At 43.3% G+C, this 14,982-nt stretch overlaps 1 protein-coding gene across 5 annotated transcripts in view; it reads left to right on the top strand.

Annotated features, from left to right (window-relative positions):
• Nucleotides 1-12,871, top strand: part of Syne1 (spectrin repeat containing nuclear envelope protein 1) — a 461,524-nt gene extending 448,653 nt beyond the window's left edge. For all 5 annotated transcript variants that reach the window (XM_041680032.1, XM_041680030.1, XM_041680029.1 and 2 more), the window contains 5 exons: nucleotides 1,293-1,421; nucleotides 2,996-3,208; nucleotides 4,294-4,386; nucleotides 5,746-5,804; nucleotides 12,096-12,871. In XM_041680032.1, coding sequence (XP_041535966.1) covers nucleotides 1,293-1,421; nucleotides 2,996-3,208; nucleotides 4,294-4,386; nucleotides 5,746-5,804; nucleotides 12,096-12,336 — 735 coding nt within the window. In that variant the 3' untranslated portion in view covers nucleotides 12,337-12,871. The remainder of the gene's footprint in view (nucleotides 1-1,292; nucleotides 1,422-2,995; nucleotides 3,209-4,293; nucleotides 4,387-5,745; nucleotides 5,805-12,095) is intronic.
• Nucleotides 12,872-14,982: the final 2,111 nt, after the last annotated feature.

Here is a 14,982-nt window from a genome sequence, read left to right as displayed (position 1 = left end):
AGATACAGTCCAGCCTCTCCTTCTGTTCAAAAGACAATAGCAACAGAGTAGGAGAATCTGACCTCATGGCTCAGTGGGTAAGGTTGCCTACCACCAGCCTGGAATTCATGTGGCAGAAGAAGAGAAATGGCCCCTGAAAGTTGTCCTCTGACCTCTACATGTGTGTCATGGCATGTAAATGCCCCCTTCCTCCCCAGAAAAATAAATGCATGTAATAAAAAACATTTAGAGTAAGGAAATAGTTATCCGAGGAATTTATAAACACAGGTGTGACAATAATAGAGAAAAATTATTACAGGAGGGAGGGCCAAGAAATCCCGTGGCTATTTGCCAGATGCGGGGAGGATGTTCTTTGAAGGATTTCAACAGCTGGGAGTTCCATGAAGTATGCAAAGGTATTGTCTTTCTTAGAGCAGCAGCAAGAAGGCTGTGTGGCTAGATTATAGCCCACAGACAGGAAGTGATCAGAAGGTCAAGGGCCAGTGAGGCGCTGCTTGCATCCAGACTGTACGCAATGGGATTGGACGACAATGGGGTGTGATGCCTCCTGGAAAGGGGGAAGTCCCTGTTGCTGTTTCTGGCTGTGTCTGCTGTATGTAGGGGCACATCAAGAACAAGGGGAGTAAGCGTGTAAGAAGATGAATGAAGGGGATGCAGGATTGAGCCCTTTAAACATGGAGAGATTCGAGCACGCGTGTAGCAGCGTAAATGAATGCAGACAGAAATTGTAACAAATATATACAGCTTTAATTGGGAAATAGACTTACAGAACCACAGGTTCCAGCAGAGAACAGGAAAGCAGAAAAAAGGGGTGGCCGGGAATGCGCCCGCAATCTTTATAAGTAAAAAATATCCTCGGGGGACCCAGCCCTACAAGTAAGGTGATTGACTGGGTCTCTCCTACACACGTGGAAGAGAGTTGCTTCTTTTCAGATCACCTTAAATTAGTGCTGCTGCTGTTTCGTTTTGCTTTGTGTTTAAGAAATGAAGTGTTTTCATGTCAGTGGGCTTCCTGTCTAAGTGTCCCCACGGTGGTAAATTAGATGCTCTAGGTAAGAAGATGACCTCATACTGTGTGGGTCACAACAGCACCAGGGCTGCTGGGATCAGGCCAGAGCCGCTCTGCCTCCTAAAACAAGCAGGGACCTTCCTCCTTGAGAGGTCATGTCCTGGTCACTATGGCGCTGCATATTTCCCATGACAGCCATAAAAGGAGCTGAAATATATTCTAGGAAAATGTACCATCCGCAGTTATTTTATGCTCTGGTTTTTTTTTTTTTTTTTTTTGGTAGGAGTTCCACGAAATGAGCCATGCTTTGCTTCTATTGCTGGAAAACATTGACAGAAGGAAAAATGAAATTGTTCCAATTGATTCTACCCTTGACCCAGAGACACTTCAGGACCATCACAAGCAACTCGTGGTGAGAATTCTAGATTTTTTTTGAAAAAAAAAAAACTTTTGCATGCTCTTTACTTATGCTCCTTCCAAAGTCTCTAATCTAATTCTTCGGTGCTGCCAATCAGGAAACAAATATGTGTAAATCACACCTTCCAACACGATTGCCCATTGCTCAATTGTGCTAATCTTAAGTTTTCTTTATTTTAATCAACTTGTGTATGTCAAAGGCAGCCTTTTGAGTGGATTATACTTACTTTTAATCCAAACTTCGTGCATTACATCTGCAGCCTTGAAGAGGGTGTGTGGGTTTCTTCTACTGATACTGCAGTACGATACTCTGAGAAAAGCAACTGAAGAGGGGAAAGGGTTTCTGGCTCGTAGTTCAAGGGCGCATTCCATCATGGCAGGGTGTAGGAGCAGCAGGAGACTGAAGCAGTTGGTCACGTGGCATCCACAGCCAGGAAGCAGAGAGATGAATGAATGAATGCCAGCACTCAGCCCTTTTTCTCCATGTATGCAGTCTACGATCCCCTTCCCAGGGAATGGCCCTCTCACTATTAAGATAGGTCTTCACAAATCAGTGAATGCAATCAAGATAATCCCCTACAGGAATGGCCAGAGACTTGTGTCCCAGGTGATCCGAGATTCTGTCAAGTTGGTAGTTAACACTGACTGCCACGGTGCATTTAGTGGCTTATGGTAAAACTGAAATTAAACCATCTTAACTGAAGAGAGACAGTTGAATCTGATTAAGAGGACTTAAATATGCCAGGTGAGACACAAACCTCAGTGGCAGGTTTGCAGAAAGCCATGAGATAACTTACTGTCACTGTCTTACCAAACAAGAACATAATCTATTTCTTAGAAGCTAGAAGCTTTTTCTGACACTAAATTCAGCCAGAAATTTACTGTGCAAATTTATGAACAGGGATGCTGAGACAACTAACATAGAGTATAGCTGGGTAAATGTATAGATGATAAGGAAGCAAGCTTGGGTGCCATTGGAACATACTTTGTATCTGCTCTGTCTCTGTGGTAATACAATACTATGGCATAGCATTCAGTGCTCACTCACCCAAACTGCTGAATTGGTAGCTTCGAATTCACTATTAGAAGGATCTTTGCAACCAATAGTGGCGCTCTTGTATTTCCACTCACCCTTGGCTGCTGGCAGGTACCTGTGGATGATGGCTCACTGAAGATCATTTCAAAAGACTTAGCTAGACATATTCAAATCTGTTCTACCTTCATGGTAGCATCTCATTTTTCTGTTTAACAGGTTATCATAGACCCCATTTGCATAGGGCTTTCCTTTGTCAGAATCTTCACGTCCCTTACTCGGTTTAAACCTTCTCATAATTCTTACTATAAACCATGCACCGAGTGAGAGCCCCAATCTTAGAGGGATTTAGAGGTCACTCAGAACATATTTGGCTATAACAAAGTTAGCATGGAATCCCCATATCACATGTCCTGAGCTGCAGTCCTAGTTAGAGCCTGAATGTCACGGGAGGTTCAGATATGAAGGCCCACATGGACAACTTTCTCCAAATTCCAAAACTTCTTAAAGAAATATCTCCTTTTATTTATATATAGCAAATAAAGCAGGAGCTGCAGAAATCCCAGCTGAGAGTGGCCTCACTGCAAGACATGTCTCGCCAGCTCTTAGTGAATGCCGAGGGTTCAGATTGTCTAGAGGCCAAAGAAAAAGTCCATGTCATTGGAAACCGACTCAAACTTCTCTTGAAGGAAGTCACCCATCACATCAAGGATCTGGAGAAGTTATTGGACATGGCAAGCAGTCAGCAGGTGGGTAAGGCCTACAACACACTGTAGCATCCCGTCTCCCACAGAGCCCGAAGCACCGCAGCATCTTCACCGGCCGCAGAGAGACTCGGAGGGACCACTTGTCAGACCCGAGTGGCCGCTCTCCATCACCGGTGCTTCGAGAGCTGTCTCGAAATATAAAAGCAGACTCGTCAACTTTTACAACAGGACAGTGTTTTTGAGTCTGTGAAATCCAGGAGACCTCTCCAGCCTGCTCCTGTCAACCCTGTTGCCGTGACTACTCTGGCATTTCATTTCAACTGTGTGTTTAAGAAATGACATGTTTTCAGGTAGACAACTGCAATGGACCGACATAATCCTTGCATGTGAGTTTTGGGTTAAACAGGCAGGAGAGCATGAACTCTCCTTTTGAATCTATTCTTTGGCTCATTCATTCATTCATTCATTCATCATTCATTCATTCATTGAAACGGTCCTCTATGTGTTTATTTTGCCCATTTCCCCCCTTAGAGCAACTCCATCATGGACATATTGTTAGTTTTGAGATATGTGCCCCGTAGATCCAGAGTGCTTGGTAAGGTGTCAGACATTCAGTTGTGAAATGCTTTCATGAACACAAAGCTGCTCATTTCTCCGGAAGCATTCTGAGCACAACCTCCCCCGGGTCACAGCAGGGTAGATGCAGTTTTCCTGACCCCTCAGACAAGTCTCCTAGGAAGCTGGCATTCGTTTTGAACGTAAACGAATTGGATTCTGTCCATCCCGAGTGACCTGTATTTGTAAAGAGTTTCCCCCACACCTCTCCCCACCCCCGGCCACTATCAACTCACTTGTGCCCATGTTACTATTAAATAAGAAAACATAAAAATAAAACACTGGCTGTGTTTCTCCGAAGAGGCAAAGTTATGTCAAGAAATCCCAATAAATTAAAAGAATTAGGTTTCATTCTTGTCACCTTAACTGGGTTTCCTTGCGGATGGTCTGAGTTTCGTGATGGAGATATAGAGATAAAGGTAGAGAGGGCTGAGCTGAGAATGCTCAGCTGCAGCAAGAGACCCCAGTGCACTGGGATGTGCAGTTGTTAAATGCATCCCTTTCTCTTGCAGGATTTGTCTTCCTGGTCTTCTGCAGATGAGCTGGACACCTCAGGATCCATGAGTCCTACATCGGGCAGAAGTACCCCAAACAGACAGAAATCGGTAACTTTCTGCTGGCTCTTTTCCAACTGATCCATGGGTAGGAAGTGTGGAAAGCGACAGTGTTTGTATCTCCAGGGTTCACAGGCTCAAAACAAGAAACCCCAAACAGAAAAGAAAGGCCATTCACCCATGCAAAGTTATGTCTCCAGCCTTGCAGCATGTTCTCGGCAATAAAAAAGAGATTTTTTTTTCTGTTTTTCTTTTCTTTTCTTTTTTTAATGGGCTCAATGTGTGGCTAGTACTCATGAAGAAAAAGTTTTTTTTTTTTCTCAATTAGCCATTTCTAGAATGGTGCTCATATATACCTTTGGTGGCTCCTTTCTTCAAGCCACCACCAGCATGTCCACTAAACAAAGGTGGGTTGTAGTGCCCAGAAGTGCCTCAGCCAGCAGGGGTGAACTGTGGGCATCTTATGAGCCGGCTGGATTGATAAGATGGATGAAGTTGCATTAACTCTCAAGGGAAGGGGCTTCTGAATGGTGGTGCCCAGGGGCTTCTTGGTACTAACCCTGAGAGGGTAACTACTCAAGCCAACCCCATACACTGCCCATGGTGGGGTCTATCTCACCAGAGCGCACAGAGGAGAAGGCAAATTTGACTCCTGCTCCCCTCTATTCCTCGATTCTCTGTGTAATTAGGAGCTTGTTTTTAATTTTTGTTTGATATTTTTGTCTGGCTTTATAAGTATATTCATTCCACTTCCCCTTAGGTGTTAGAAGTAACAATTTCATTTGTATTTTTTGTCATATATACTTATGTTCTATGCTGATACATGTGTTATCCTTATTAGAATTTTGTTTTACCAACATTCACTAGTTTCCTATAGATTCTAGTTTAAGAATGTGGAGGAATACTGGCTTTTCAACTCAAAATTTAATCTTGATTTGTCTTGAGCGTTCAACATGTTGGACTTCCTCTCTACAGAGAACCTTCTCGTTTCACTATTAAAATTCTTAAGATCAACTGTGCCCTCAAATTTGCAAAATGAAGAAGCCTTTATGACTGCTCTTTGAAGTGTACAGAATGATAAAGTGAATTTCATTTTTAGAGTTGGTAAATGCACAGAGAATATTAAATAACACAGAATCATTGGTGCTTCTGCCAGGAGGAATAGGAGAGACTGTGCCCACCGCGGGTACGTGCCACAACGGCAACTCATGTTGGCTTAATGTCTGAGACTGTAAATATGAGTCTGTCCTTCTCCCGAAGAAAAGCCAGTTTCCTTGGTCCATGGGTACCAACCATTGCGTTTGATTTGTTTGCCCTTTGCTGCATTCTCGGTTGTTTTCATTGGTTAGCTTGTCTTTATTTGCCTAGACTGAACATTCTTCTTTCTTTACCCCTGTTCATTGCAAACAGCCACGAGGCAAATGTAGTCACTCACAGCCTGGACCCTCTGTCAGCAGCCCAAAGAGCAGGTACCTTGTTCTCCTGGTTTCCACCTGTTCTAGAACCCCGAGAGGATGATGCAAATTGCCCGTGATTTAGGGAAACCTCTAATCTGGGTAGTGGAGATATTGCAGTCTGTCCTAGTCAATTGGAAGAGAAATTTCCCCATAGAGAACAGGCAAACCTCATAGCGGATGGCAGTCATCTCTTCCATCCAAATTTTGTTTCCCTGTATTTAGCCTGTCTGGTCCTTTCTGATGAAGGAGGATCGGTGTGTCTATGAATATGTGATTCGATTAGCGGCACAACTGCCATTGATTCACGGCAGATTTTTATCATCCTCTCTGCTTCTAGATTTTTACCATAAGGCAGGTAATTGATCAATGAATTATTTCACCATCCACAGAACCCACAAATCTGCATAAAATATACTAACATCCCCAGTTTGTTTGTTTGTTTGTTTTTATTTGACCTTTCTGTTTTATCCAGATTTTGGGTTTTGGATTTTTAAAATGGCAGAGCCTAATTTGATGTTTTTTCCATTTAAAAAACAAAGTACCTTTCTAGATACTTCAGCTTGCCCTAACCCTCTTCTGCCAGAGCCCTCGGCCCCTTGTCTTCTTCACACTTGGCAAGCTCTTCCCCTCTGAGTCTAGGACCAGCCCTTACCCTGCTCACTCTCCTGAGAGCTGACCCCAACAGTTTTCATTGCTGCCACCCTATCCCACGCTTGCCTCTGAGGTCCCCATTGTTCTTGCAGTTAGCAATGCTTTGCCTTTTCTGTTGTTGGTGTGATGTCTGTATGCCTTTGCCCTTCCTCAACTCAGCTTGTGTTTCCCCAGAAAACCTTTTCTTTCTTTCTTTTCTTTTCTTCTTTTTCTTTTCTTTTTTCTTTTTCTGTGAAGTGAAAATACTGTTCTTATAGCTGGCTTTTCATTCCAGTCCCAGGCAGTTCCCTGAGAAATATTTGCCCCTCTGGAAACTTAATACCACTGAGAAGAAATCTAAATGCCTGCAGGGAGGGTGGAAATGGGGAAATGTGGCTGTAAACAGCCCCTGAGTAGTAGTCTGGGTTTTCGTGCTGTGCTCCTCAGGGTTGGCTGTTTTATGTGGTCAACCCCACTCAGCTGAAGTAACACACAGACTATTTTTATATGCTTTTTTTTTTCAAGCCATCTTTTACCGTAATTTTTCTCCTTTTTTTTTTTGGTTGAAAACAATGTTGCATTTTTGGTCCCCCCCCCCCTTTTAAACAATCTGTAATAAACTAGCAATAATGAAAGATAGAATAAACTCCCAAGGTCTTAGGGTGATCATGATGGCCATCTGTGGGTGTTCTTATATCCTCTTAGCTACCTACAAGAAAAGGCAATCGCATACTGTAGGCAAAGCCTGGGGTTATATAATTCGCCTTCACCCACAAATTTGGATGTGCCACGCACGACCCACCGGATTCCTCTGAGAAAATCTCAGGACCAGTCTCTAATTGACAAATCCCCTTTGGTTCACAAAACCAAGTCTGTCTGCTCCCCTAATTACAGTGGGCTGCCACCTAGGTCTTCTAAATATGTGGAAGGTATGTTTCCTAGGGTATCATAGGGTATCACAACAACTATGTGCCCCTTAACAGGTCTCTCGCCAATGTGTCAGCACATTCTCACTGCGGTACCCACAAAACTCCTCTCAGCTCTGTTCTGTCCAGCACCGCTCACTAACCGCTTTCTAATAATTCACCAGTGCTCACTTGGTTACCTGGGAGGGAACAGATTACAAAGAACCTTCCCCCGAGTGACACGCTCCATCAGTCACCTTGGCAGACAAACTGTGACTGAACGTTCTGGGACTGCTTAAGTCAGGGGCACCTTAGACAGGGTGCACTCAACTCTGACCGTGAACGCAGAGGGGAGCTGAACCTCACTCACAGTCTGGGCTGCCACGGTGTTCCTTGGCATGGAAACCTGAGTTTGATCTTGCACTGGCCCAGCAAATCCAGAAGGTAATTGAAGAAACCCGGGATTCAGAGACGAACACTGGTTTCTGAGGCCAAACAGGAACCAATTTGGAAAGGTACCGGTGTGAAGGGAGAGGGTGGATCTTCTGTCGTTCCTGTTTCAACTCAGTGTTCACTGCATTCTCCCTATTATGTATTTCATTTGAATTTTAAGTTAAGTTAGGCTAAGTAATTTTAGTGTTCCCATTGAACATTATAATATTTTAACTGAGTGGAAGCCAGTAGTTACTCAGACACCACACTGTTTAGACCTAAACCTACAAAACCAACATACAAAGGTTTCTTCCATTAAAAGATTTGCAATCTATCAGAATCCAGAGATTCCAAAGATTGTTTGCAAGGAGCTTCCTCAAAACTTACTAAAATTGTAAGAAACAAAGAAAAACCTGGGCCTGCGTTTATACTAACTCATAGTACTTGTGGTTTTTATTGGGAACAAGCACGTGGAAGGGTACCTACAGAACAGGGCTTCTTTTGGTCCAGCTGGCATCTTTCTCCAGGCTGATCTGACCTCAGATTTTGTAACCCTCTTGCTAAAAAGTCTCCTATACAGATATGCATGGATGGATGATAGTCTAAAAACTCTGGAGATGGCAGGCTAGGTTTTGGCAAGATGGCAGACTTCAATTCTCCATGTGGGATAGATGATGTCCTCACTCCTTAGCTCAGAACAGTGAAAGGCAGGGCTACCCTGGGAGCTCTTGGCTTTGGCATCTTCTACACAGAGAACTAAGAAGGAATGGAAGTCAAAAGGATTGGCCGAAGTTCTGGTTGGAGGGGCAAGAGGTGTCCTTTCCAATTGCCTCAAATATGTTTAAGCAAGCCAATGGGAGTTTTCCTTTGCTTGCTCGCTAAGAACTCCCATATATGCTCTTCAGTTTCTGGTGAAATTTGTTCCCCAGTTCCTTCTGTTGGACTCTTCTTGGAAGCGCATTTGTTCAAAGCATTCAAAGACCCTTAGCCTTAAGCAGTTGCCATTGTGAGGCCAGCTTCCTCCTGCCCCAGGACAGCTGTGGCATGAGACACCAACAGATTTCTCTTTTGCTCTTTTGAAGTAAACTGTCCCAGCATTTGGGGGAAAAGAGTCAAGCAGTTTGGGAAATAATATCTTGGAAAATACTGTTAGTGAATTGGAAATGTTTTCCTTGAAGAATAAACTGAATTCAGCCGTTCCCAAGGACGCAACTCACACACCTCCAGTACAGCCACACAGAATAATTGTTAGATGCTGGCATTTGTGTAGTACCTAAAGCGTTTCAAGAACTATGCTAAGCCTTGTGTGTGTTACCTCAGTTAACCTTAAATCCCCAGGACATGGCTAGATCTCTCGACTTACAGACAAGGACAAGGGATTGAAGAATGGATACAGATCTCACAACACTGAGGACCCTATTATAGGGAAACTACACCCCTCTGCCACTGGGATGTCCACAATAGGGTAAATCAAGCAATACGTGCATAGGACCAGGTCAACATTCAATTCGGAATAAGGGAATAATGGAGGCCTCAGCTGATGGCTGCAGTTTGTCTTCTTAGTCACATATGAGGAAGTACTGGATTCAAAGACCATAGATGGATACCTAGAGAAATTCCTGCATATGAAATTTATTCACCCTGTTGCCGTTGCTGGCTGAAAAATATCAAAACAAACTGAAGCTATTTTCCCTAGCTTTCCAAGATGTGTGCACGGAATGATCTCATTATATCTTCCGTGGTCCTGTAGAATTTGGAAAATGAGTTACCTACTCGATGTGAATTCTCAGGCCTCTCAGTTCTCTTTAGCATAAGGACTTTTGTGTCATGTGTTATTATACCCTGCTCCCTCCTTTACTGCTCTTCTTCCTCCATAAGTGACTATGTGTTCTAGAAAAATGGCCAAACAATTATTTAGTCATCAATTTGAAAGAAGAAGAGAAAGGCAGGATATATATTTACTTATAGAGAATAAGCACATATTATTCTGGACAAAATTACTTAAAATATCTCCGTTGATTAAGTTCTTTGGGTAGAGTCACACATTTAAGTTTTCCTGTATAATTGCAGTCCAGTGTTATCCACATTTATACAGAAGCCAGTGAAAACTAGGAGTCTGCTTATCAGACTTAGTTCTTCTGTTGAATTTCCCAGGACTCTTCAGACGTGGATGATCTCAGTTCAATAAGTTAGCATTACAAAGTACCCTTTTACTTTGAGATCATTAACCTACTGGAACTAAAATCTCTAGGACAGAGTCACCCTGATGAAGAAACAACTTTGAAACTTTTGGAGTTCTGTAGTTATTCCAGGTGGGGTGGAGCCTTCTCACAGTTGGTAGATTGAACATTTCCAACTGCATAGGCAAGCCACAAGTACTGCATGTTCCCTCTGTCCCAGCCTCTGCCCGTTAGTTCTCCCTGCATTGGCATTCTTCAGCAGTATGAGTCCTGTGGCAGTTACATTTTAATAAAGAGGGCTTTGATGTTGTTTAGTGTGCCATGTCCTTCAAAGGAGTCTGTCACATGTGAGCCTGTGCTCTCCAAATGATGGACAGCAATTCTTGTTAGGAACGAGCTGGTCGTGACACCATCTCTGTTTTGATCCTGATCATTAATGTCAGAGAAGCCAATCATTGACAAAGAGGAGCTATCCAGCTCTGTTTGACTGAATTAGGTGTTTGTGAACCTTTGCCCATCACCAAGGCGTCCAGATGCCCCCCGATGAAAACGCAGCAGTTAGATATGCAGTCACGAGGAACGTAGCTCTATGCCCCTGTGCTGTCACTTACCTAGCTCCAGGGTGAATGCTCTTTGTCAGGGGCTATTGTCACACAACATGTTCTGAAGAATTGAATGAAAGAAAAACTCAGTACAGAGCTTGCCCTGTCCTTTTAACCCATATTTCTCAGGACACTTTAAAGCAAATTATTGAATCACATAAGATGTCAAAGGAAAAAAATGTCTTTGTTATTTAATATGCTAAGCTACCCATCTTCTTCACAAATGAGGAAAGGAAGGCCAGAGACCCCGGTATAGCCTAATATATAATGGCTACATAGTGGCTACCTGTTTATTATGCAACTTCCTGGAAATGCAGTCTCCTTATAGTGATATAATGGCATGTGACCAATGCCTTTATGGCTGGAAATGTTGATCTTAAACCCAAGAAAATCAATTCCAGATGGTTTCTTAGAATCTGGGCCTGCAGACTCACTAATGTAGATTTTATATTTTCTTCTCCCAACAAGGGCATTTGATGTCCTTATGTTTAATTACACGAACTCACTAGGGAATTTGGCCTAGGGCTTTAGGAATAAATCTTCTCGATATATCTGTTGTTTTTTGCTCATAGGGTGCTGTTTGATATATATGTCCACAAAATAACTCTTGTAAAACAATAACTCCTAGCCTTTTCCACACATAACCCAGAAGAGCAGTAGTGACTGCTCCAATAAGGAGACAGTGACACCCACTTAGAACAAACCCCACTTCCATATTCAGGACTTTATAACCACGGTTTCTCATGAATAACAAAACCTCTGTGCTTTCTCCAATGCACTCGAAGCAAAATGGGAAGACTTGGCGCTTTGGATCTAGAAGGAGCTTCAAGGTGGCCATCTTTCCTCTCTGGAAAAACGGTGTCAGTTTCTGAAAGCCACCGTGCTAGTGACAGGACTAGGCTAACATCTGCTCCTCTGCAGCTGTGTTCTGTAGACAGACACCATTGCTATCCTGTGCCATTCTGAAACTGCTTCCACAGGCCCAGATGCTGCTGTGGTGCAAGATGAAGCCAGGGCTTCCTCTGAGATCAAGTAGCTTTCCTCAGTCGGAGCGATGTGACTGGGGCACATTTGTCCTCATGCTACGTAAAGTTGATCATATGCAGGATGCTTAGTTGTGGTACACTGGGGTTCTGACAATTTTGCCTAAAAATTAGATCAAAAAAATGCATCGAACATCCTCATCTTAATTATCCTGAATCTATTTCACATGTACGGTTTATCATTATGGATGGAAGCATTGTCACCAAATTGAGTAAAGGGAGTATAACTTGAATGCATTTTGTCACCTGTAATTGACTGACGGGATGTTTAGTTTTGAGTTAGTGCGCTTCCCAAGCATGGTGCCCTTGGTGGTGGGGAAGCCTGCAGAAGGCCCGTAGTTCTGAGGTTGGTGGCCAACAAATGACATGGGCACCCTGCAGAGGGCTGGCTGCTCACTGCCAAACTGGGTGGTGTTTTGCATGGCCCTTTACATCCCAGGAAGGCGCTAAGGCAAGAACCAGTGCCCATCCTGTAACTGAATTGAGCTGTTTATGTTGATTCTTCCCTCAGGTCCACAAAAGGTGGCTGCGATTCCTCCCTTTCTGAACCCAGGCCAGCGCGGGCGGGTCGATCCTTCCTGTTCCGGGTTCTCAGGGCTGCTCTCCCCCTTCAGCTGCTCCTGCTGTTCCTTATCGGACTCGCCTGCCTCGTACCCATGTCCGAGGAAGACTACAGCTGTGCCCTCTCCAACAACTTCGCCCGATCATTCCACCCCATGCTCAGATACACCAATGGTCCTCCTCCACTCTGAAACAGAACATCCTCTGCACAAGTGCTGGAGGATGGATGGGCCCAAAGCAACCCCAGGCTATCAGAGAGTTTGATCTTAGCAGAGGGCCTCTCATGGCAGCTTCGGCTCTCCTCCATACCCTGTGTGTGAAAAATCAAACCTTTGGACATGGACAATAAACAAGAAGAGAACAAATGGGATTGGGAAAGTGTCATTTGACACTCTGAGCCTTAACACTAAAGAAATTAAGTTAAGGACGTACAGCGTTCCCTTGACCCTTGAAGTCCAGGCCTTTGGCATAGCCAATGGCTCCAATGGGCCATCTGGGCAGCTTTCCTATGGTGCTGCTCCATTAACCCAAATTCACCCTCCCGGGCACCATGTCAATATCGTACAATCTACCAACCTGCTGGAGGTGCTAGAACCTCCTCATATACGATTTTTAGGGTCACCTATGGCAGCTTCCTCTCTACCTTGGTTTCTTAGGGGCATGATGTTTTATCGTTGCTTTAGAGCACAAGCTGTAAATCTGAAAGGCACTTTTTAAAAAATAAAAGGTATAAAGAAAATCTGGATGTAATAAATAAGATTTATGAAAAGCTTTATGTGAAGAAAATTGAATGTTATAGTATAAAAAAGATATTTATGTATGTACAGTTTGCTAAAGCCAAGTTTTGTTTGTTGATTTCTTTGCATTTATTATAGATACTATAAAGTACTTTGTCTGTGTTTCTTATTCCTTTAAAACATACCTTGAATTTTCATTATTCAGTAGGATGTAGCATAAATTATCTCTTTGCTGTTATTGTTAAACCATACTTTGTATATGACAATACAATTTACATATTACATAACATATAATAGAATGGTTTAGTATAGCTTTAAACAGGAGAGAGAGACAGAGAGAACTGAAAGTTATAGAACAAAATTTTTCCTAAAACAAATTTGGAAAAACAACCAATTGTTGCAAGGAGGGCTGCTTGTTCATCCCAGCCACCCGACTAGCTTAGCCCCAAAATAACCACACAGAAACTGTACTAATTAAATCACTGCTTGGCCCATTAGCTCTGGCTTCTAATTGGCTAACTCTCATATTTATTTAACCTATTTCTATTAATCTGTGTATCGCCACGTGGCAGTAGTTTAATGGGTAAAACTCTGTCAGTTCCATGGTGTCCCTCCAACTCTGTTTTCTTCCTCCCAAATTTCATCTTCCCTGCCTACCTAAGTTCTACCCTATCAGGCCAAGGCAGTTTCTTTATTCATTAACCAATACAAACAACACATAGAAGGACCTCCCACACCAACCAATCATCACATGATCAACGGAATTAAAGAGAGATATGGGTTTTCACAATCCCTGCCTCAGAAGAATAACACATATTGATTCTTTGGGAATAGAAAACCAAAACGGTTCTTGCTACTTCCGTGCACAGAAAATCGACTTCACATACCCACCATGAAAACCAGATGGAAAATTCTAATCTTGCCCTTTTGTCTCCTTCCCACATTTTTGTTGTTTGCCTAGACTTTTTTTTTTTAAATGATGAAGCTAGAAGGAAGGATTCCTTGAAGGAAAAAGGTGGTGAGAGAAGTGTGTCCTCAGAGCTCGTGGGTCCGGCTTCCTCTCACACTCTCTTCTTTGTTCCCATTGAACAGCTGGAAAAGCCCCATGAGATTCCTGTCAGAGGCCCCGTCTCCCAACCCAATGGTGCCCACTGCATGTTAGAGGCCCCTTCTCCCAACCCAATGGTGCCCACTTCCTGTTAGAGACCACTTCTCCCAACCCAATGGTGCCCTCTGCCTGTTAGAGGCCCCTTCTCCTATCCCAACAGTGCCCACTGCCTGTCAAAAGCGCCTTTCCTAACCCAATGGTGCTCACTGCCTATTAGAGGCCCCTTCTCCCATCCCAAGGGTACTCACTGCCCACAAGTCTTTCTGAGCCCTCTCTTTAGCTCCCTTCTTTTCTATTAAACCTGTTGATCCTGAGCTACCAGGTAAGATAAATCTTTCTTTTGTGTTTATGTTTGTGTTCATAAGATGCCAACATGTCTATAGTCACTCTTGTCCAGGATAAGACAGAGCTAAGAGAAGGCAGTGGAGGCTTTTGTAGTGAGACCCTGACTCAAAAAAAAAAAAAAGAAGAACAAATATTTATTTCATTCTACCCTATGACCTTGCCAACTGAAGCCCTCATAGAATGATTTGATGCAGATGAATTTTTAATTTCTCATTGACTAATTTTAGGAGGGGCATTTAGAAGTCAATGTTGAAGTTTCTCTTGGAAATCGAAGGTTCTGGTGCCCTAAGAACATGCCTCTAAGTTGCAGTGATCACTGCTTTGCACTGGGTTCTCTCTGAATTCCCAAGTACGTGTTCCTGTCATTTGTGCCCTCTCCATTTCCTTTGTCACCTGTGCTACACTAGCCCCGGAACCTTCAAGTTTATAGATCCTGCTTGAAATAAATTATTTAGACCACTCCAGGGCCCTTACAAGATCCTAAAGATGTCTCCTGTAGTTTCTACAGAGAAATAGCTCAGGTACCATCTCACTTTGAATGTGTTCCAGGGCTTGGTAATCTGAAACACTTGAACTCACTTCAGATCTTTGATTGGTCTCTGGGGCAAGGCCTGGGCATTGAGTTAACACATCTGCCTGGGTCATTC

Source organism: Microtus oregoni, unplaced genomic scaffold, assembly GCF_018167655.1.
Source record: "Microtus oregoni isolate MIOR12 unplaced genomic scaffold, Mior012 000033F_ref0000390, whole genome shotgun sequence".
NCBI lineage: Eukaryota > Metazoa > Chordata > Mammalia > Rodentia > Cricetidae > Microtus > Microtus oregoni.
The sequence above is the reverse complement of the archived record's forward strand: the minus strand, read 5'-3'. Positions and strand labels throughout refer to the sequence as shown.